The sequence below is a fragment of the Rhodnius prolixus genome, unplaced genomic scaffold (assembly GCF_049639745.1).
Source record: "Rhodnius prolixus isolate KJV_2025 unplaced genomic scaffold, Rpr scaffold_5, whole genome shotgun sequence".
NCBI classification, from domain to species: domain Eukaryota; kingdom Metazoa; phylum Arthropoda; class Insecta; order Hemiptera; family Reduviidae; genus Rhodnius; species Rhodnius prolixus.
The window spans coordinates 18,205,129-18,229,799 of NW_027411624.1; the positions used below are offsets into that span (position 1 = coordinate 18,205,129).

Below are 24,671 nucleotides of genomic sequence, written 5' to 3' on the forward strand. Positions count from 1 at the left end.
GTTCTGTTAGGAACCCTATATGATTAATTTTTTTTTTTTTTTGCATGAAGTGGGAAGTACATTCTTTATTTTAATTAATTAGTTATAAACTATAAACAAAGTTTGAAATTAGAAACATTTAGATTAGCTAGTCTCATTTATAGACTATCGAGCGGTTTTCAGCGTCAGTCCTCTTAATGAAGTCTTAACAAACTGGATATTTGGGAAGTATGTGTGTGTTGTGGTTGTGCTTTACACACTGTAAATTCACTGCTACCAAGACATCCTGAAAATGGTGGAAAGGCCGAATTATGTATAAAAATATTTATAATATAATTTCCCGTGTTCTTTACGAATCATACCCATGATAATGATACAGAAGATAAGATAGTATGTTGGTTGTTTTAAGTAGTTATAAACTTTTTGTTATACAAATTTTAATGGCAAATAATTAATGTTTTTATATATAGATACATCATTGCAAACATTTTTACCAATTTAAGACTTGAACCAATTACAAAAGAATGTTCATCTAGCAAAAAACTTGATTTTTAATGTAGAGTTCCATGTAGTTTTTCAAAATTCTATTTAAAGATGAAAAAATAAATCAATAAAACAAAGATATTCGGTGATTGTTGAAATTAGAAAAGATTCTACAAAAATTAGTGAATTCTGTATTTGTGTTTCTTTCGGACTTCGCTGTACCAGCTTCAACCCGTCCACATCAGACAGGTACAACCTGAAAACATAAAATATCAGTTTTCAATTGAAATTGTAAATTTTATTATTTGATAATGTTGGGAAAACTTGCACCTTGCAAAAACGAGAGGGTTCGCCTAAGAGTTAAAATGGATCATTCAATAACGCCTGGGATTAAAGTTTCTCTCATGTTTTATTCGAAACTGAATATCACTATTATTTGTTATGTATAGAATTATCTAAAGCTTAGGCTGCCAATATAAATATCAATGATTAAAAAAAAAGTAGCTAACATTCACGATTTTCTTGTACGCTATTTAAAGTTACTGTCTCTTAATTCAGATCTTATTGAAAAATTCAGGGCTGACTTTAATTTTATTAAGCATGATTAGTTATTTATTAAATGCTTGTTAAAAATTACTTATGGACAAGTAATTACGGACAGGTCAACTAACTGTGCTTCCGTCAAATTCGGAAAAACGTTTTTTAACTTACGTTAGAAGCGCCAATGTACTCTAATAATTGTCCAGATTATTTTTTTTTTTTTTTTTTTTAAATTAAGGCGTGTCAACATCGTAAGTCATTGCAACTTAAAGCTTTTTTAGTGTAATGCTTAGTGTGATGTAACAAGCTCGCAGGAAGAGAAAATCTAACGGATTGGAACACGGGATCTTCCTCCGCCTAGAAATTCTAACCATTTAGAATTAACGCTAACCATTGAGGTAATTCGCATAAAATTGTTTCAATCAAAGTAAGTGATGCTACATAAGCAAATGGAATTTCAAGTTCATCTTCAAGGAAAGAAAAAACACAGAAATCAACTTTGCTTGATTACTCTTACGGTTAACCTATTTCTCCAAATTCGAAATTCTTGCAATATTATTACTCTTCTATAGTTAAGCACTTAAAACCGTGCTTTGTTCTGGCATTGGAACGGCGCCTATGGTTCTTGTGCTGATCCACCAAAAAAAAATCTATTTTCTTGGGAAAATTTTCTAAATTAAAATGAACTTTGAAATTACTTTAATATCTTGCGTTTTCATTTCATTTCTTAATAATAATTTTTCCTTAAAGCTACTTAATCGTAATTAATTCCAATTTTCCCGAACTAGTGCAGTCTATTTTCCTCAAATTTTTCCACCGCTGGTTTTATCTGAATACTAGATTTTACTATCATATTTCTTGACTCTTATTCTCTAAATTGTTCCTCAATAATTCTCAAACATCTAATCACATTCCCCTGAATCTGACTTTTGTGCCACTTAGTTTAAGAGAGTGTATGAAGAACTGTAGAAAAAACAGCTGAATTCTTATTATCTATTTGTTATTGAAAACGATCCTATCTTTTGAGAGTGACCTATGTGAATCGTTGGCGGATGATTGCTGAGTTCAAAAGCGTGGTCAGTAGTCGGAAGTAAAATACCATTCGGATTAGCGGAGTTTATTATAGTCTTCTTAATGTAAAAATTATATATTTGCTTTTTGGTTCATAAATTATTCATTTCTTTATGAACCAGCTTTCTAGAGAACTTTTATTGACAAAATGTCTAAAGGTGTGATCAGTATCGTTACGTAGAGAGGAAGGCAGTGTTTTCAGCCATGGCAGAAATTCATTTAAAAGAGGTGGCGAGGATGTCAGCACTACACGCAATGTATTGGAAAGAAACCTGTTAGTATACTTTCTTGCAGAATACCAACTAAGACAGGGTAGATTGGTTAAATTACTGGACCAGTTTAAGAAATAAAATTTTAGAGGAATTTTTCCTCAAACGCCCTGAAGGCTCAAGAAACTATTCGTAACCAACAAAAAAAAATAAGCAAATCATTTACTACGTTTGAAAAATGAGATAAAAAAATATTTTAAATACAATAATGGAATTAAAATACATTTTTTGAACAAAAGAGAATGTGACGGTAGGGACTTTTTTTAGAGCGTTCACTGCAAGCCCGAGAGCAAAGCCCTTTGAGGGAGGGAGAGTGTTCGAAATTCAAATTCTTAGGAATAAGTTCTTGAGGGTCCAGGGTGGGATTTTAGGCATTTTAGGAGAAAATTCTCTACAACTTTACCTCTCATCATCTGGTAATAGGGACTTTAACATGATGGGAGGGTTATTGTTTGTTTAGTTCACTGATTAAAATTTTAAGAAGAGGGAAAAGCTAACTAAAAGAAAATTAGAAAAATTAATGCCTTTTTGAGAATATGTCGCAGGTTTTGTGAGGTTACGAGGTAAGTAACACGGAACATTTAAGTGGGTTACACAGAAAAATGAAAATTTATTTGGCTATTCTTACCTTGGAGGAAAGGAATTTTGTCACATGTGAATCACAGTAACAGATATTGTACTGTGGTAAATCATAATTAAAATAAATGCAAGTATAAAAAATTACCCTCTCTTCCCTAAGCAATTTTAGACTTTAAATTTCCAAGGTTTACTAGTTTCTTTCTAGATCTTTTAATGGTTCTGCAGATAATACAAAGGAATCCACATCATTCAAGATAAACAGAGAGGCAGCTGAGGGACAAGCTCTCTCATTTTAATTTTGCGGAAAACATGAAAACAAAGAATAAATTGAGGAATAAATTAGAAAAAACATAATATGTTAATTTTACAAATTTATAACTTACAAAAAGTATTTATGAATATATTTAGAAATATGTACATAAATATCATTCGTAAATTTTGGTTCTTATTTATTTTTATTTTTACAATAGGCATTGTATGCAAAATACATTGAATATCATTTTAATTGTTTTTATTAATATTTTCACATTATTAATATGCAGTTTTTTTTTTTTTTGTGAATTACCTTCCTAAATGGAAGTATTGTTTATATTTCTTCTTTTATAATTTTTTTTATTCGAGTATTGGAAATAAAATAATTTTAATTGAGTATTCTAATATTAAAATAATTGTATTAAAATTTAAGCGTAATAATGATTTTACTTTTTTAATGGACTTACTTTACCTAGTTACAGCCTTGATTGAAGTAACGTAATAAATGTTGATTCTCTGTCATTGAATTTAAAATGTTAATGAAACTGTAAAGTAATTATTTATTTTGTTCATAAAAAAAGATCCTACACTTAAGCTATAATGCTGAATAATAGGATAGTAAATTTATATATTTATTATTTATAATTTAAAAGAAATTATTTCGCAAACCTCAATTTTTGTTAACTTTCTATCACCATAATTTTAATAACATTCGATGTATGTTAAGTTCACTTTATGTTTTAATCTTAGTGTAAGAAATCTTACACTAAGATTTTTACTAAAATATAGTTTGCTATCTGCCTCAGTCTGAAAAACACGAATTACAATACTTTGACATTTTACAAATTCACCACAGTTGGACGTAAAGCCCACCTGAAAAAAAGTAATTTCTTTACTTTTTGACTTACTATTACATTTTACAAGTAGTAAATTTCTGACGAAAAAAGTAAATTAGTGATTTTCAGTAAGATGTAAGATTATCTCAACTCTTTTAGAGCAGATGTTCTAATATAAATAAGAGTGAGAAAGTGACAAGGAAAAGTTGTCAGAAATTAGATAAATGCAAGAACTAAATGTAATAATTATGTATAAAGTTTATTTCAATCAAATAATGATCAAGTTATAATTTTATATAATTTTTGTTCCCAAAATACGCAATGAACTTTAAAATACAATAATTAGTATAATTTTAAAATTCCAGTTGAATTTAAAGATGATTAGTACTTTCTGAAATATCTTAGTTTATCTAAAATGATATTTCACTTCTAATCAAAGTACTCTGGTCTCTCTTCAAAACGAATAAATATTTTCTAATCAATGTTATTTAATCTTAAATTGAAAAAATACAGTCAACAGATCTAAGTGCCTAAAATATTTTTGCCACAAGGAGATAAGTGATGCGTATCGGAAAACAATATAAAGGTAGTTAGAATATGACAGCTATATATTATGTAATCGAAAGCACTTTCCTCATTTGCAATTTATGCTACGACAATTAGGTTTCAATAGACAAGTTTACTTTATTAAATAAATTATTACTTTAACCAACAAATTATTCTTCATAAGGGCAATATTTATAATTACGAAGAAATGTAAAAACTGTGACACTTTGGCATGCTTGAATTTGATGATCTTTATCTCTAATGACCAATGATGATGAGTGTTTAGATACAGTTTTATATTTTGAATTTTCATTTTTACTTTTTAATATTTCACTCTTTTTCCCAAGCTTATTTCTTATTTTTTCATTGTTCAGATGATTTTTGTAGGCTTCATTAAAAAATTTGTCAGCATAGCGTAGAACTACGAACGTGTACCAAATGACAACAATAAATATTATAAGGCCATATACAATCTGCCCTGTGTTTGCCATATTTTTTTATTAATCAAAAAAAGCAAGAAAATCATTTACTACATTTGGGAAATGAGACCAATAAAAAGTTGTAAATACAATAATGGAATTTAAAATAACAAATATTTTCATACATTCAACTCCAGTACCAGATTGTAACCAAGCGTTGAAACCTGTTTCTTCTTCCTCTTCTGAAATGGGTTCAGTTGTATTAATTTCATTTTGCGGCCAAGTTGTCCTTATTTTAACTCTATTCACTAACTTGCGTTGTCTACCTTTCATTACTGCAGATAAAAACAAACAAAAAAACATGAATTTTTTATATATAATTATAAAACACATTCATTTCAAGGCAAAATAGAGAAGGAAACTATCCAACGGTTGTGTCACCTTTGTCTATCAGCACGTAGAACTAGTGTCATATCTTTGGAGGAAACCTTAACAATTTCAAAAACCCTTATAAATGTAATTAAATTATCGATAGATCCGCAAGTACTGTATTATGTAAGAATTCATAAAAAAACGTTTAGTCATTAGTTCTAAGATTGCAAATTGAATTTAGCCAAAAAACAAACAAAATATTCCTTTAAATAGATACTTAGTAACCGATGATAGAAAAACATTTCCTTTCCTAATACCTGATTATGATATATAATCATTACCTTAAATATTATTTTACGCCCCGGGGAGTTCTACATCTTTTTAAAAAAGAAAATATATATTTTATTTCTAAGCAATTCAATTAATGTTAATTTATCACTTAATAAATAAAGAATACAGCAGAAAAACGATCATAATTTAACAAAGGAAGTTAAAAAATCTAAGTATAAACAATCCTGGCACTAGAGCTCATAAAAGTTTATTTTACCGCAGGTAACGAAACGAAGAAAAAAATCATAAAAAAACACAAAGTTTGTACAGAAAAGAGCTCGTCCGTTCATCTGATTTTCTGCAAATTTATAATATATTTTAAAAATTATAGATTTACTCGTATCCAAGAGCGTACGTGGTTTAAAAATAATCATTGCAACATTTTCAGTAAATCCTTAAAAACAGAAAAAATAATTTAGTAAATTTACACTTCAAGTGAGCTGATTTTGCCCAAAAACTCATTAACTGGTTCCAAACTAAATGTTACACTTCAAACTTTCCAAAAATATGTACAATTATAGTACTCATTTATTACTACTATTAACGCAGAATTCCCGCTTTCTAGCTGTATTTTTGAAGGAGATATAAGGTGATACAGTTTTGGAGTTTCGCATTTCCTTCATAATTCGAATTACTAAATATGCTGTCATGCTAGTGCAATCTCTGCGAAAATACATACACTTGTAGTACTCTTTACCACAAAAACTGAGCACAATTCCAGTTGTGTATCAGTATTTATTAAGGAGATAAAGTTTGGGAGTTTTGCATTTCCTTCATTTTTCAAAATGCTATAACTCCCGTTCTATCAACGCAATCGCTGATAAAAGACCTACAAATGTAGTACTCTTTTACCTCTAAAACTGTGCACAATTCCCATTTTCTAGCTGTACTTGTAAAGGAGATATAAGGTGATAAAGTTTTGCATTTCCTTTATTCTTCAAACTGTTGTGTCTCATGTCCTATTATTGTAAGCTCTGCGTTAAGATGTACAACTATAGTACTCTTTTACTTTTACAATTGCGCAGAATTCCAGCTTTCTAGCTGTATTTATGAAGGAGATATAAGTTAGTAAAGTTTTTGAGTTTTGCATTTCCTTCATACTTCGAATTACTGTATCTGCTTCCTACAAGTGTAATCTCTGCAAAAATACATACAATGGTAGTACTCCTTTACCACTACAATTGTGCACAATTCCAGCTTTCTATCTGCATTTATGTAGAAGATAAAAGGTGATAAAATTTTTGAGTTTTGCATTTCCTTCATTTTTCAAACTGCTATGAGTTGCAGGACAGGAGATCTGTTCTATTGGTGTACACTCCGTGAAATTATTGACATTTATAGTACATACTCAAATAGTATTAGAAAGATCATTCTCACATAAAAACTTCACCAGGAGGCTCGAAAAACACAAGAAAGCTGACCCTCACCCGCTCAAATCGGTAGTGTAACAGAAACAGAGCAAACAGGAGAAAATGCAGTATTTTTGCTCTCATAGACACTGCCTAATTTGTTGGTAAATAATAAATAAAATATACAATTACGTATGACAGGATTTCAAATCAGTATGATTACTGGTAATAAAAGTAAACCTTACATACATTCACAATAACACGTGCTTCAAAATATGGAAAAAAATTAGGCAATGAACCATTCTATTTTTGTTATTTATATTGATTGGAAAAGAGTCTTTAACGAAATTTTAGCGATAAGCTGTTCATCAAGTGTTACTCATATTAGTAAATCTAACAAAGTAGGGAATTTGTTGTCATTCTGTTTTTGCTGAGCCGGCAGGCCAGGGATCACGCCACACAAGCGAACCCCTCCAATTTCAGTTAGCCAATGGAAATGTAAACTGGAGTCACGCCCATGGTTCCTGTTGAATATTTTCATAAGCTCCTAAGGAGTGTTAGTAGTAGTAACAAATTTAAAACGCTTATGCTCTATAGTTTTGATACTAGTTTCGGATTGTACGATCATTTTAATAACAAGATGCCACCAATTTAATTTAGTGTATTTTAATGTAATTTTGTTTACTTAAGAAGTGTATTATCAGCCAAATCTCTAACAGATACATTTTTGAACGAATATGGATTGGTTGAATTTGGAAGTTTTCTTAAATCCAGGGAGTACTTTAATGGAAGGAATTGCTGATAAACTAGGATTGCCGGTGGATCATGTAAGTGTTTTAAAATTTAGAAGATATGCTTAATCCTTGCCTAACCTTAATTTCTGTTTCTTAAGATTTATTATCACTAAAAAACAATGAAGCAATATACCTTTTGATAACTTCTTTAAACTGCCCCTAAATTCTGAAATTTATTGTTGAAATACATTTTGTGGTTGACAGCTAAACTTTGTAGCATCAGAGTTGGTGGCCTTAGCACTTGCCCCAGTGTTTCGAACTTTTCTTCATCCTTCTGTTACAAAGCCTGCTACGAGACAAAAGGTCGCCCTAGTTGTGGGCATATACTTAGGATATTTTGCTTTCGGCATGTAAGTCACCCTACTTGTTATTTTGAGTAACACCTTTTTTATTCTAGAGCTTATTACCTAACTTTGTTTACAACGTATTGTGAAATGTTACGTTGATATAATTATAACGACATAGTTTCATTTATTATGTAAGAAATTGTCATCTTACCGGTTATTACTTGTTCTCTTTTAACTAATTTCGTCAGCTCTCAGTGTGATTTTCGGTTAGGTAAGTGAAAAAGTGTCGATAAAATATGTCTGATCCTAAAAATTTGGATCAAAATCAATAATTTCTTTGTTTTGTAAACACATTCGACTTTGGAAATTGATAGTTACATACACTTAAGATCACCTTACATTTATTACCTTTTATTTTTATTTAAAGTAGATATTTCCATTTGTTTCAGCCAAGCCCTTCATTTAGCCGGTCTTCCAACACTATGCTACTTAATTATTATCACGCAGAATGCTGCAACAGTACAGAGGTATTTATTTTATTCAAAATTTAACATTGTAGGGGTAAAAAATATTTTAAGAAAACATAAGCTGCTGATTAGTAGTTATCACTGTTTATTTTATGTGTGCTCTTTTATTCATTGATTAGAATAGTTTTAGAGTTGTGATGTGCATTTTGCCTACATTTCAATAAATACATTTGCTTTTTCAAGCCTTAAAAAAAATAGTAAATACAAAGTTGAATAGTGAGGTTTAGGACATTTTTACCTTTTGAGGTTCTCTGTCCGGCGCAAGCCAGAGCATTTGTAATTGGGACCCCTTTAGATAAGGATAGGTTATTTCCCCAAGTTGGGCGATTGGAAATTGAGAACTGTATTATGTGTACCGGTGTTCAGGATTTGAGACTGATGTTGAAAAAATTATTAAGCAACAAAATTATGTTTTGAAAAAGGAATAAAGTGAGTTAAACATTGGCGAAAATTGATTTGCCTGTCGCACAACACATAAATTTTTGTTTAAAGAATAATTTAAAATTAGGAAACAAATTTATCCAAGTCCATACAAAACAAGAAAATTGCACTTTTTGAAGGAATTGACAGCTCAGTCGAATTTTCCTTAAAAAATGTTTCAAATAAAAGTTTTAGGTTTTCACTTTTGTAACGTGTGTGCCAGATTTTAGAAAAAAATCGTTAAAGTCAATTTCGAAAAAATATTTAAAAAGTGAAATGCCTAAAAGTGTAGTGTTACCATCAGCTCAAAGATACTTTTAGGTAACAATTCGGTACCTAAAATTTTAAAAATCAGTATACTTCCTATTGTTTAGAATGATAGAAAGCAAAAAGAGGATTTTATTGTTGAAAGTGAAGGCTTCAATTTGGAAATCCATTATAAAAAAATATAAATAGAAGTGATGTAACATTAATTGGCAACGCCCTGTTTCACAATAAATATACTCCTCCTTGTCCCAGTTCATGTCTGCAACTATTCCAAGACAACTTCAACTAGCTGTTTCCGCAACTGAAAGCGAACAAATGTTGCTTCAGAGTATAATGTTCAATTAAAATTATATACGTGAAGAAAATTTATCAATTAGAAGAGTACCCTTTTCTTTAAAAAACTTAATTGAATGAAGTGTATCTACAGATCTATTATTATTTCTATTATTGCAATAAAATTGCATCAATAATTTAATTGTTCAAATTTATTAAATTCCATTTTGTCACGTGTATATATTATTATATATTATATAATTGATGTATTCTGTTATTGTATATTATGGATTAATTTAGGATTAGTTTCCCTCGCGGAAATGCCTAGTTTGAATCCAGTTGTGTATCTTAAGTAGTGTTTCCATTAGTTACAAGAGGTACTATTAAATAGCACATCATTCCATTTATAAGAAACTGTGCATTTTATCTTTTTTTCGTCTGATTTGACTTGTAACTATTTTACATGATACTGTAGATGTGCATGATCCTGTATAATACAGATCTTTTGGACATTATAATTTCCACCCTCTATTTGCATAAAAATATCAATAAAACAATGTAAATTAAAAAAACAAAAACAAATAATGGAGTATAAAATTTAAACATTAATAGAAAACTAAATGTGAACACAAGATAGAGACAAAACAATGTAGTGTAGGTAAATTGTAGTGGTTAAATTAGGAGAGGAAAAAAGATGACCTGTAACCACCTCTGGGATAAGTTTGAAAAAAAAAACCTTTATCCTTTGTAAATGATTGGTTATGTATAATTTCTTTGATGTTTCTGTAAAAGACCACCAAATGAACGATCGAGCTACTTGCGAAGCTTTGTATAATTTTTTTTTACTAATAACGAAGATAGAGGTATATTTATAGCCGCCTATATCACAGTAAATGATAATACAGTATCGTGATAAAAATACGCACTTTTTGCAAGAATTGGATTCAGCCTTGAATAATTTTTTTCTAATTATTGTTCTAATAAACGTATCAATTTTGATACGATGAAAAAAAAAGTTATGACTATTCTGAGGAAATGGGCTCCAAGAAATATTGGCTTTAGCAAATGCAATAAAAAAATAGTTATACAAAATTCTATATATTGTATAATGGATCTATATTGTGTAATGAATAATATTCATTGAAACAGTTGAATGAATGTTACAAATCAAAATTTCTAAGAAATATATTTTATTCAAAAATATTTAAAATAATGATTCCCAGTAAGTCATTTTTGTAAGTATTTAAATAAGTAAATAAGTTTAAATCGTTCGTCGATTTTAGTAAAAAAATAAAAAATAAATGTTGAAATTATAGTAAGTGCTGCTCAAATCCTCTCAGTTAAATAACAACATTGTAATTGTTTACACTACATTAACAAGAAGGATTGGCAAAATTGCTTATTTATTAAGAACAAGACACTTTATTAAAAGAATTTTTTTCATTCTCAATAATTATAATAATTTATTTTTTTAGGAAAGTGATGGTTGTGTCATTAGCATATTTGTCCCTGATCCATTTACATAGATTACTTTACGAAGCTGGAAATTATGCTTTAGATGTAACAGGTAATTTACCTATTGAGTACTTAAATAATTTTAAAAATGAAAATGAGGTTAATTGAAAGTCATTAGTTTTCAATGGGCACTCACATGGATATCCGAAACAATTTTTTTTTTTTTTGTAATATAGAGATTGCTTTCTAACTGTCTTCAGAAACTGACAGACTACAAGTACTTAGGCTGACTTGACTTTTGCTTATATTTGACTTGTGCTTTATTTTCCACAAAATTGCATCATTCAGCACTCTGATATTTTAATTGAGGACATATTCCTCAATCGCATAGCAGCAGCAGCTTACAATTTTCTTTACAATTTGTATTAATGAATGCAGAGGACATTGATTAATATGGACAGAAAGTCCAATGCAATAATTAGGTTGTAAAAATCAGACATGAAACTAGTTTTAAACGCCACCGGCACTTCCATAGTTGAAAAAAGTTAAAATAACAATGTTTAAACAAATTATTTCTTTAACATTAATAAATATTTTCAGGGCCATTGATGGTGATGACGCAAAAAGCTACGTCCCTAGCATTTTGTATTCACGATGGATTTAAGAAAGAAAATGATTTGACTAGTAGCCAAAAATATTATGCAGTAAGGTGAGCAATTTAAAGTAATAAATTAGTGGGTATCAAGTATTAAAATGTTTGTACACACCGTAGTTATTATGATTAATTTTTCGGGTGCATCGAGTTCTAAACTTCTGTTTAGGATTAAAAACTTTTTGTACCACGGTTATAGGAGATAAACATAAATATCATGACGAAGAAATGAGGAATTACTCATCCGATCGAGTATATATTTACACCGATTGCCCTGTAGCAGGCTTATTCATGGTTTTCTCACTTCTAGATATAGATAATTATCTGATTAATTACTAAAAGGTCCGTTATTATGGTGGACAGAGAGTTAACGAAGTTTTTTTGGGGGGGATAAATTAAATACCGTGTCATTTAGATGATTTTATTTTTTGCCATAATAGCACAGGTCATTTCATGAAGAAATTTGCGATTTTTTCGCACACAAAAAAATTTATTCTGTTTCCCATCTGTTTTATTAATCATTTTTTTCTCAAGAACTTATCTGTTTATTCGCTTAGCTTAAAGAGAGAGTCGGTCGACTTATAATCGTGCTAAGAAATGTTGATCATTCGCTCACGCTAGACTTGGATTCTATTATTATTCATTAAATTGAGGTTATTGGCACGCTGAGCCTTTTTCAGTAAATGCTGGCATATGGACTTTAATTTCTCGTTACAATGTCCAGATGGATATCTGGATATCCAGATAGATATCTATAAGAAGCTCTTGGAAGAGAAAAACGTTTTAGCAATTAAAAGAAACGTCATAACTTAATGCTGGCTCAAGAATTTTAAACTTTCGATAATACACTCATTATTTATTTACCAATTATTATGTTAGTTGATTTTTTGTTTGTTGTTTTTGTTTTATAAATATACATAAATATATAAAATATTTTATGTATATATTTAAAACGCTTAACAAAGAGAAAAATAAATAAGTTTGTTCTTTATTACAGGAAGATTCCTTCGGTATTGGAATATTTTAGTTATATGCTCCAATTTCACACTTTGATGGTGGGTCCACTTGTCTTCTATAGAGATTATGACGATTTTATTAAGGGTTCTAACTTAAGAAAAGATTACAACAAAGTTGTGAGTAATTTTAATTTAGACACTCTCCATAAATTTTACCATAAAAGTTGTAAGATTAATTATTATTTCTCATTAATTATTGTATGAATTTGTGTGTTTTATAGTCGAAATTTTTCTCACTAGGATTTATTTATTTATTTTTTATTGTTGAAGAAAATAAAACAGAATTACATAATATATATATTTTTTTCCCCTAAAAAATCATTGCAGTTGGCGGGAAATAGTTATTCCCTCCAGATTCTAATTTCTCCCTCTTCATTTCCATGGTATTGTTGTCTCTATGAGTTATCACGGAGATGTTTTTTCGAGTTAATTTACTGGTCGAGGATGCTATCGTAGTTAGGCCGATGGTGGAAAACCAACGGCTGTTCTAAAAGATACCATTCCACTTAGGCCCTTGAAGCTTTTTGACTGCAAATACTTAGACCCTTAAGGCGACGCACAACTCTTCTCAGTAGCCTCTGTAATTTTTAGGCAAATGATACATCTAGCAGTGTCGATCGTAGCCCAACTTGCATATCTTCAAAAAAAGTGTGGCATCCATGTACTGTGTTTGCTAGTTTTGTCTTCTACTTCTGCAATTGTCAAACGAAATGATTTTGTTTTCGAACAATGAATGAACATATGACTTCACACATTCTAATTGGTATTCAGACATATTTACAATTAAGTTTTGATTAACAATTGCACATAATGTTGCTCCTAAAACTTCAATTAATGAAAATAAATCCGTCCACTCAATAATTACAATTATGTAAATAAAGCAAAAAAAAAATTTTTTTTAAATTAAATGGTATTTGTTTATTAATTTGAGTTTCTAAAAATAGTCTAATTGTTATAAATAGTTAAAAGTGATTACTCTACGTAACTAACCTAATTAATTATAACAGTTAACTATCTTATCTTGTACAAGTACAATTGTAATAAAACATACATAATGCAACAAATCGTATGTTATATTTTATGTACTTAATATTGTTTATTTATGCTAAAATGTATGGTATGAATAATTTTTTTTATAATTATCATGTTTTGTTAATATAACGGCTTTCATATCTCATATTGCAATTCAAATTAAATTTTAATAATTTTTTTTTGTTTTATAGATTGGTAGAAAGCATGCAGCTGAAGACCCAACTTCTTACAATGCTGCTTTTCAGAAGATTATTACCAGCATTCTATGCGCTTGTGTGTTTACGTTTATTGTCTTCCCAATTGAAAGAGCCAAAAGTGAGATAGTATTCATTTCTTTAATTAGATCAGATAGTTTCTTAATTTGGAAGCTTATTTTTTATGATTAAACTTGGATCTTTTATATTAAATCTTAGCATTCAACCATTCAACAAAAAAAGAGATTTTGAGCTGATTAAAGTTATAAATAATTTTAATTTCTGGTTTCTAACATAAGGGTAGTCTGAATAGAAATAGATATGTTTTAATGGTAGATTCGCAAGCGAAGATTCCTGGTTAGAATTCAGTTCAAACCCTTAGATTTTCTCTCCCTAAGAGCCTCACTGTATGATGATGGACAGACTTAAAAAAAAAAACTTCATTTTTTCGATTTAATAACATTATAATTTTAACATTTCAGGTGAAGAATTCATGGAAAGAAATATTTCGTATCAAATGTTATATTTAATTGCTGCTACATCTGTGGTACGATTTAAATATTATCATGCTTGGGTATTGGCCGATGCAATTTGCAATCTCTCTGGTTTAGGTTTCAATGGCTACACAGAAAATGGAACACCTAAATGGGATCTTGTGTCTAATGTGGATATCTTAGGATTTGAGGTATTTTTTTTTTTTTAAGCCAAAGTTCAATGAGTATTTTATCACCCACACACCACGATTGTTATTTAATAGACATTAACGAAAAATAATCTGTAATATACAGGGTGATCCATTTAAAACGCACCAATCGCTAATAACTTTTTAGGAAAGCGGAAAACTATTATGTTTTTTCGGTCTAGTTTTCAAAATTTCCACCCCTGATGCTGTATCTTTATTTTTGGTGGAGTTACAGCTAAAAACCTGTTTGGGGTTTTCATAAGGACCACTGGTTTTGACAATGATTATGAAAACAACATAAAAAAACTGTGAAAAGTGACGTTAACCCTGTTTCGATATCCCTAATATTAGTTGAGATATTTAAGATCAAAGTTACAATTTTATCTATTCGTGATATTAATTTTGCCACCAGAAATACACGTTTTGGGAGGTCCTCTGACTGCAAAAAATGTTATTTGTGACGTAAAGAACGAAAATAATAATAATTGAAGATTTTAAAACATGTAATGTAATGGTTGTGGGTGAATCAGGATAAATTTATTTTATCATCAAATAAAAGCAATCAACACATCATTTTAATGCACCCACTATGCAAGACATCTTGACCTATGATTACGGTAAGAATATCTTGCCAAGAATGGGCGGGTGTTGGACTGGTGGTCAGGAGCGTGGCTTTGTTAATGGGAGATCCCAGTTCGAATCCTGCGTATGACTAAAAAAGTATTATGATATTTTAAGTAATAAGAATGACTGCGTACGCAGGATTCGAATTTGCGATCAACTTATTAAAATCTTGATATTTAATTCTTAAAACTTTAATAAGTAATGATGGAGGTAATGTTATTAAATCAATATAACATAATATCTTATTAATAATATTTATTAATTGGGAAGTAACTATAGGAAAACTATAGTCTATATTTCTGTAGATCCATATTTTATTTGATTGTCCTATCATTAATGAGAAGCCTGTGTCAGTAGGTTTCAATCGAATTTGGTGTATATCCTGGCAAAGATAATGGTAAGGGATGTTTAGTATGGGAATCAGTAAGTAGAAAACTATGCGTTCTTCGCTTCGTAATTCGTCACCTCCCGGCTGTGATCGTCCAACAATTGCTGGCCATACTTACACTATTCTTAAGGTGTACCGTGAATTAAAGTACTAATAGTAAAAGATAGTTTATCTTTCTTAAATTTGAACTTAAATCATATTATTTAGTATTCATAATTAATAAATAATTTTTTGTTATGATTAGTGATTTGTGCATAGAACGCGTTAGGTCTCTGATTCGAAGTGTACTCTCAGATTTCTTTTTACGATAGGCTACTTCTCCCTGACTTTATTGATAATGTCTGAACGGTGAGTACACTTTCCAATGATGAGTAGTGAACTATGAAGGCTTCGGGGACCTTACACCCAGATGTTAAAAGAGTCTAAAAATAAAAAAAACTAATATTTTTATATATTAACTGTATTTTAAATAACATGTTTCTTTGTTTCTAGTTCAGTTCAAATTTACGAAATGCTATTAACAGTTGGAATAAAGGAACAAATGCCTGGTTGAGAATGGTTGCTTATGAAAGAGTTAAAAGTAATGGCGTCTTGTATACATTCGCGTTATCAGCACTTTGGCACGGATTTTATCCTGGATATTACCTTACATTTGCTACTGGAGCATTATTCACCGTAGCTGCACGATCTGTACGGTTAATTTAGTGCTATAGAAAATTATATTCATTTTGATAATAATGCATAAGTGTATATTATATTTCTTAATCTCCGTTCAGTATCATTTAAATGCTGATTTAATTTCAGATAAGATCGAATTTGCGACCGCATTTTCAGAGTTCTAGGCCGAAGAAAATATTTTATGACATACTTACTGTCGCAGGCACAAGATTAGTGATGGGCTATTTAACTTTCAGTTTTGTTCTATTGGAATTCTGGCCTAGCGTTCGAATTTATTGGTGAGTATTCGAATTCTTATGTTAAATATTTAAGAAATTATAAGATACCAGATCAGAAATAACAGGCTAAATTAACGAAATGGTAACGTTTTTCTGTAGAATTGTCATAATTATTTGACTATCACACCTACTTTTTAAAGATAAGTGAAAAGCTCTTGTTAAATTGGTACACCTTTTTTCTTGTCCATAAAAATGTTTGATGCCAAACAAATGAAATGTTTTCGCAACGGATTTTAGCTGCATCACTGATCAAAACAAGGGTCCCTTTGTAGCTTACTAGTAAATAGATAGAAAAATTGGTCTAATAATGTTTTTCTGGTATGTAAGGGAATGGAAGATTTTGGATAACCATGAATGAATCGAGCATAAGTATATCGGCAAACATTATTATTATTAATATGTATCTATTTTTTGTAACTGTAATTTTAAATACATAAGCGAATGTGTGTATACAATATACATAATGTATGATGGAATACCGTGCTAGCTCAGCGACAAACCAGAAGGACTTGTTGAGAGTAACCAGTCAGCTTGTCTAGGTTGAAGGAAGAAGTTAGGCTAACGTCGTTTTAAACGATGTGGAGGATTATCAGGATGGAAGTATGTGGATTAAAATTGAGTTAGATCATGATGGAGAGTTCGATTGGAGACATAGTAATATACGCTTAAAATTCTACGAACAACTTTGAACGGGAAAGATTGTGTAGGCATAATGTTGGAAAATATGGCGGAGCCCCACAATTTTGCCCCGTAAGTCTAGAGCTAGATAGATACCGATAGTTTTGCTAATAGCTTAATAGTCGAATCCTTCAACTTTCTATACAGATACTATGCGAGTTGTGTAAGTTTTGGGGGATGTAGTGTTATCGTTGTTCTTGTTATTATTAGACTGGGGTATCTGCAGAGATCCCAAAAAGATCTGAAGTGGCTATGAGGGCATATAAATGGTTCTCAAAATCCGGTTTATTGATCAAATTTTGTGGCGGGGAGATAGTATGTTGAGTTTCCCACTACTTCTCCGTTGTGCTATCATGATGAAATGTCAGGAACACTTTTCTCTCTCCAACCTTTTATCCTAATCGGTAATAATTCTTGAGCAAGATGACATCCTAGGCAAAATATATTGGGACACAAAGTGCAATTGAAGTCCTTGGATTTGTTAGGTAAAAAAACGGTAATCAAATAAAATCGTACATCTTCTACTTTTTAAATTATTACTATTTACTTATTTTTTGTATATTAATGATACTTTGACCGTCATATAAAAAAATTATAATATAAGTATTTATTTTCTTTTTCTTTTTTCAGGAATATGTATTTCTGGCTGCATTTAATGGCTCTAGCGTCGATTTATCTATTACCAAGGTTTCTAGGTCAGAATGAGGCACCACTTAGAAATCGTCTTACTAAGTTGGTCACAAATAGTAACGGAGTAAATAGCTTACATGGATAGTAACCGAAACTTTTGAAATAGAAATATATTTTCAAAAAAAGAGGGAATAGATTGGAAGGGCTCCGTTTTGTGATCATCTTACTTCTTACAATTCGTCTTCTTAACATATATAAGTTTGAAAATAATTAATTTACTAAACTTTAGGTTATAAAACTCTTATTTCTCAGAGTTGAATATTTATTTGGGAAAGATATTTGAATGTGGGATGATTTTGAAATTTATTTATTTATTCTTGGTTATTTATTGACGTTTTTATTTAAAAAAATTGTCTTTCCTCATTTTATCTTGGTTTGAAGAATTGTGGACTCAAATGTAATAGACAGATTTAATTTACATAGAAACAAACTAATTTTTTTAATTTAGAACTTTATTTATGTTCACATTTAAGACATATAAAACAGCTAGTTGTTTAAAAATTTATTGCACAACGCGGGTAATGATAGTGAAAATTTGTTTGTTTTTTGTTGTTAAATGAGTCAGCAATAATTCTTTAATAACCTTGGATTGATAAAGCCTTATTTTTTACAACTATAGATTTTTTTAAATTACAAAAAGTGAATTGAGAATTATTTAAATCCAAAATTATTCAATATTCAGTTACAAGTATTACTTTACTACTGTAATGAGGAAAGCAGATATAATTTTAACATTTAAAAAGTAAATTATTTGATAATTTTAGCAACCATCTAGGCGCCGTCACCCAAATCCCTTCGAGCCTTCTTACATTATTTGTTATTATTGAGGTATTAAAAAGTGACGCCCAATTGCATTGCCTCCTAGGATGGATTCTTAGGTCATATATGAAAAGTAGGTAATATTAATCGAAAAAAACTATTCTTAATTATAGTAATATTTGCAGTTTTCTAGTACTATTATTTTTGATAAAAACAAAACTTTTTCAAATTAATTATTTTAATGTGTTAATAACAAAAACAATGCGCACAAGAGATAATGGGCAATTTATTTAAATTAATTTAACTTATAGCAATTAGTTTGATGGGAAGGTTATAAAATTTTGCTTAATTCTCACATTGCGCCAGAAGTACTCGGGTGTTCTTAATATGTTTATTTGTAATGGGGCTTCCTTTTATATGCTTTATATTATCTGCTAAATTATCTTATTGTTAAACTAATATCTTCACATTATGCTGTAGAGATTCTTGACTTCAAACTAAAAAAAGAACTCATTTATTTTATATGTTATAGTTACGTTGACCTTAGTTTGTTTGAGCTTTTATCAGTTATTGCAACTTGTAAATTTTTTATTAGCCGGGTGGCAGAGATGAATAAGGCAATTGTGGGTTGTTAAAAAAACTTTTCTCTGTTTCTCCTATTTCGTGCTATGAGGGCTTCTTTCCATTCTTCTAGATGAGATTAGCAGAACCCTAGCTTGGTTGCTCTCTCTTTCTCTCTGTTGTGCCATCTTGATAACCCTTTAGGAGCCTCTTGAGCCATAAGGTTTAGAATCTTTAACTTCTAAATATTCATATTTAGCAGTCTGGCTTCATCCCACATCTTTAAACTATTTTTAACGTCAGATTTAATTACTGGCAATAACTTGCATTAAACCACACAATAATGAAAAGAATTAATGATCTGAGATTCTCATTGACTATAATTATGTTTATCAGGAATACTTACAGAGCGTAAGTTAAATATGTTTTTAAGTTCGCCATTTACTTAACTTTTTAGTATAATTCTAATTAGAATAAAAGAAGTTTATTGTAGAAGCCCTATTAAGTTCAGTGATTTCATATGAGTATGTATAGCTTACATAAGTTGCAGTGAAAGTAACTTACTATATAGATTTGAGTCTATGAATGCTTTATATTTTGACAGTCTGCTGGCATCTTTATAGATATTTTAAACATATCATTATATTATTATATCGCATGGGGTAAATTAACATTATTAATAATCTGACGTTAGTTCTTCTCTTTCTGAAACATTCGTAATTATCTTACACCCAGCATTTCTTAACAAATCATGTTGAAATAATTGAGCCAATTTCGATTCTCTAAATGCTTATCCTGGTCTTGCCTGAGTACGTTAAAAACTTCTGTTCAATTCATCGAAGAGCAAGAATTGAAGTAATTTCACACAGTAATTTTTAGTTTTCTAGTAAACTAGAAACCTGAATAGATGACGTCATCAGTTTAGGCCAATTTATTACCTTGATGCTGAACAGATAATGAAATCTGGAATTTTATTGCATGTAAGTCGAAATGGTAAAGATTGTGCTTCCATATAAATACAATTGATAAGCTTCTTTCCAATATGTCACACATGTATTTTACACCTGATGATATAATAATGTAATGATACATAAATAATAATTAATGTATCCTTTTAGCAATAGGTTCATGTGGCTTCTGAACTAAATTACCCATGACATATAACTGCTTAACTGCTTGCAAATAAAAATTCTTTAAATTCTCTTTTCTTGAAAAGAGAAATTAGAGTAGGATTTTTAATTTTTATTTTTTCAAAATAATTTATTTTTTTCAGGATTTTGAAATGTTAATGGAAGTACATATTAAAATTGAAATTTAACTTTAGATACCCTAGTATCATTCAAAATTAAATTAACTTTAAATAAAATATTTTTTGTTTTTTTTAAGTAAGTTAGGTTTCAAGCTATTTTATTTATATTAAGTCTTCCATTAAAAATTGATTTACAAAAAAAAAAAAGATTACAAATCTTAAAGTCATTATGTGATCTTGTTTGCATATATTCGGCTCATAAAGAGCGATTGCAGTTTTTTGGCATTTCTTGTAAACTCTTGACAATCTTAGTAATAATATTGAGCTAATTATCCCCTCTTAAAACAGAATATTACTTTATTTTTCTAGTAAGGCTCGGTAACTTGTCATTGTTTTGAAACCGTAATTAACGAGTGTTAATTTTATACCAGAAACCGTAATTAACGAGTGTTAATTTTATACCATACTGTTTAGTTTTTTATTTATTTATTTTTAATAAAATTGTGAATTTTTGACCAAAACTTAAAAAATAGTGATGGGGATCTACTATTTTTATATATACATTTTTTTTTATTCATGCAAGAGTTCATAAATTATTCCAAAATATTCATGGAAATTACAATAAATTATAAATAAGATAGAAAGCGAGTACCACTGTTACCTGTTGGTAATTGCATTTCGAATTAACGGTAACATTTATTTTGTTTTGAGAAATAGACTGATGCGAAGTTGTATTAAAACTAAGGTTTTTATTTTATTTATTTTTTTTTAATAAATAAAAAATATTTAGATTGTAAGAAGATGAAAAAAAAAAAAACGTAATGTTCGCTAAGAATCTTCAAACGGGGAACATCACTTTTTTCACGTCCCAACACAAAAATTAAGTAAATAATAAATAGGGTGAATAGTTGGACCAATTTATTGAAAAATTAACCATCTTATAAGAGAAAAGTATCCTAAACATTTAATTAGATTCACAGCATTAGTGGATCTAGCGAATAGACATTAAACATTTTATTACAATTTATTCCTGTAGTATTATTTTAATCATTATTATTAAACTAATCTTGTAAATTATTTTACCTTGTTACCAATATAAAAAGTTTGTATACAAATTAATATTTTTTAAGTAACCCCAAAAAATAATGTCTTCACTAAAATTGCATTCAGAACAAATGATTTTCAAAAATGAAAGTTTGTAATTTTGAAATAACTAAAGGATATTTTTTTTTATGAATATAGTTATCAATGATACCTACCATTTCTTTGACAGAAACGCCCCTAAATTGTTTTATTAAATATTCAGTTGTGCAATAAGTTACTTCTCTTAAAAATTTCTGCTCTGCTCTTGCAGTGGTTTACGCGAAGCGTTTGTAATCTTTCGCTAATATGACGTTTGATCATGCTATGATCCAAATCAAGCAAGAATGTCTAACGCTTTTTCTTTATTTGCTACTTTGCGAAAGTATACTGTACCTTTGCATTAAACTCTAGCAATGTACAAAAAGCCAATAAAAGCACCATTTTCTACTTCGTTCGTAACTTAATGGCCTGATTTATTTCTGCCAATTGACGTCTTCCATCGACTAATTAATAATTTATTTTTCATTTCTATAGTTTTGAGATAATTTCTTCATTTATTAATAAATTAAAAGATTCAGAGAGATTAATTATATGTGTTTTTTCTTTATTCTCTCTCATTGTAAATCACCCTTATAGTGATTTCTAGTCCCCAATTTTTAGGACGTAAGGAAGCAGAACTCTCCTTTATTGGTTTCGCAGACTTTTTTTATAAATTACATCTAATTTTTTCGTCAAAATCCTCATTTCCAAAATGTCTAATCACTTTTTTTTCAATTTTTTTTTAAACGTGAGTCAACTAATAAGTGTGGGAGTTTTTTTAATATTAATAATGTTATTTATTAATGAAAGCATTTTTCTGCTTGCAATTTTCGTCAGGGCATTGTGTTAACGAATACTTCCTACATAAGGTAAACCTCTTAGCTTATTTTAAGGATGTGGTTCATTCAAGAATATTTTTTCAAATTTTACAAATAATTCTTTTTTTTTTTGGTGACCATAATTATAATCTACTGCTTATGAGTTTAAACTTATGCTTTAAACAACCCCATTAGTTTATGCTTAGTTATTCTATGGATTTTTTTTTTTTTTTTTTTTCATTTTTATGACTAACATTTGTTGATTGTGCGCATGTATCGTAGATTTATTAAAAAATTATATATTAGGTAAAAATATTGAATACCCAAAACGGATATACTTTTTATTATTGTGGAAAAGATGCATTTGTTTCTTTATTTCAGGTTTTTTAACTTTGAAAGTTTTTCTGTTTATTTTTTTCTAAATTGTTTTGCATTTTTTTAGGATTACTTTTTTTATTTTTTATTTTATATATAATAAGGTTAGGAAATGACATAGACTGTTATTTTTTTGTATGTGTTTATTTGGATGAAAATTAAGTTCTAATTAATTAATTTAAAAGGAAGAGTTTAGATTACATACTGATTATGTTTCAAAGTTAGTTGTAATCAATGTACTAGCACATTAGCTTGCACATTAAATTATATTAATAAAAATTAAAAGGAAAATTATATAACTGTTGAGAAGAACATTAGAAAATTTTTAAGTCACTGAAGTGAAATCACTGTCTATTTTTGTATGCCATTTTTTTTTTTTTGACTAAGAAAAGCTAAAGCTTCTGCCTTATACTAACCCAGCGTGTCTGTATGAGTGTTGTCTTCAATTTCGAAAAAAAAAAAATTCTGGACGATGAAAGATAATTTTGCAGTTTCCTTTGCCGAAACATCAATGCGTTCATCTTCAGTTTTGAAATAATTGAATAATCGCTTTTAAGTTTTGCATTTTTTGATCAGTGTTAAGAGTAAATTGTTGAAATAAAGTTATAGTTAGTATTTCACGACTAAGACTTTTAAATTACCTAATGTTCTTTCATAAAGAATATATGTTAGGCAAAAAATATTTGTTGGTTGTAATTAAATTAACACAAAATAGATAGTTATCCTGGAAAATAAATATTTAATTATTTATTATTACTGTTATATTTCTGTTGAATAAATATATTATTTATTTATAGATAGTTTATAAAGTTATAAGCGCACTTTTTTCTTTTTATTTTTGTATATATTTATATATAGATAATGTATAAAATAAAGATTATAAATGTGATTAATAAGTCTGAATGTTAAGCAGATAGGCTGCCAAGTAATAAAAATTGTGATTAACATTTTTGAAAAGAAAAAGTTAATAATAAATATGCTTTCTGTGTTATTATCATAATATTAAGTAATTATGTTTTAAAGTTTGCAAATAAACATATACAGATTATATTTTCCCACTCCCATTTTTTTTTGTTTAATTTGATTTCGAATTCTTTTTCAGTCACTAAGACTCAGAAATAAAAATTAATAACAGTTGAGGTAATTTTTAAATAAATTAAAATATCTTCGTGAAAGAAATAAACATACTTTCTTCGTAAATTGGGAAGTTGCGAGCTAATAGTATTTAAATATTGGAATATACAACGTTGTCAAGAATCAAGGGCAGACAAAAGAAAATGAATTCTTTTGACATGTCTAAAAATCTAATTAATGCTCCATGACTGTACGTACCACTTCAGTATGTTCTAATCGTTACGATTCTTAAAATTCTTTTCCAAATATTTGAGAAATATTGATTTCTACTAGAGTTATTTATTTAGTCAAGCCGCACTTGACTGCATTAAAATGAAGTGCCACTTTCGTCTTTTTCAACTGCCATAAAACGAATTTTCCTGTAAAAATGCTCAGAATATAAGTTACGAACTACCACAGTAAAAAAAAGTTACCGAACCCAGTACTATAACTATTAGAAGGTATATAATTAAAAAAATTAAGAGCTGGTTTTCATCAAAAAGGCACAGAATTTTATTTCAAAGCTTTAATTAAATAAAAAGACTCGTACAACTTAAATATTTATACTGAAAACTGACAATTCAATTACATACTTTAATTAGGTCAATTGAAGATCAAACAAGTTTCCGTACTCCTTTTATGTACATAAAAACTTGGCGTCGAACCAAGAAAACTTTTATTTGAAATCCGTTGGATCTTGTTTGTTTCTTAAGC

At 29.1% G+C, this 24,671-nt stretch overlaps 1 protein-coding gene across 3 annotated transcripts; it reads left to right on the forward strand.

The window, feature by feature from the left end:
- The first annotated feature begins 7,312 nt into the window (after positions 1–7,312).
- oys (lysophospholipid acyltransferase 6) lies at positions 7,313–23,902 on the forward strand. 3 transcript variants are annotated; one of them, XR_012460524.1, is made up of 13 exons: positions 7,313–7,852; positions 8,024–8,169; positions 8,556–8,633; positions 11,069–11,160; positions 11,649–11,757; positions 12,698–12,833; positions 13,940–14,063; positions 14,425–14,627; positions 16,129–16,326; positions 16,441–16,592; positions 17,901–18,024; positions 18,725–18,852; positions 20,554–23,902. XR_012460524.1 is itself a non-coding variant. In XM_074135010.1 (12 exons), the coding sequence occupies exons 1-12, from the start codon at positions 7,763–7,765 to the stop codon at positions 18,785–18,787; spliced, it is 1,515 nt and encodes a 504-aa protein (XP_073991111.1). In that variant the 5' UTR covers positions 7,313–7,762; the 3' UTR covers positions 18,788–23,902. The 3 variants fall into 3 exon arrangements, 2 of the variants coding, with proteins under 2 accessions (XP_073991111.1, XP_073991112.1); XM_074135010.1 differs by having other exon boundaries at positions 18,725–23,902; XM_074135011.1 differs by having other exon boundaries at positions 7,315–7,852; positions 17,901–17,965; positions 18,725–23,902.
- Positions 23,903–24,671: the final 769 nt, after the last annotated feature.

Excerpts from the sequence above, each read along its gene's own strand:
- oys (XM_074135010.1), top strand. The coding sequence starts at position 7,763 with ATGGATTGGTTGAATTTGGAAGTTTTCTTAAATCCAGGGAGTACTTTA. Across the intron at positions 8,634-11,068 it reads AATGCTGCAACAGTACAGAG|GAAAGTGATGGTTGTGTCAT; the intron begins GTATTTATTTTA and ends TTATTTTTTTAG. Across the intron at positions 16,593-17,900 it reads CCTAGCGTTCGAATTTATTG|GAATATGTATTTCTGGCTGC; the intron begins GTGAGTATTCGA and ends TTCTTTTTTCAG.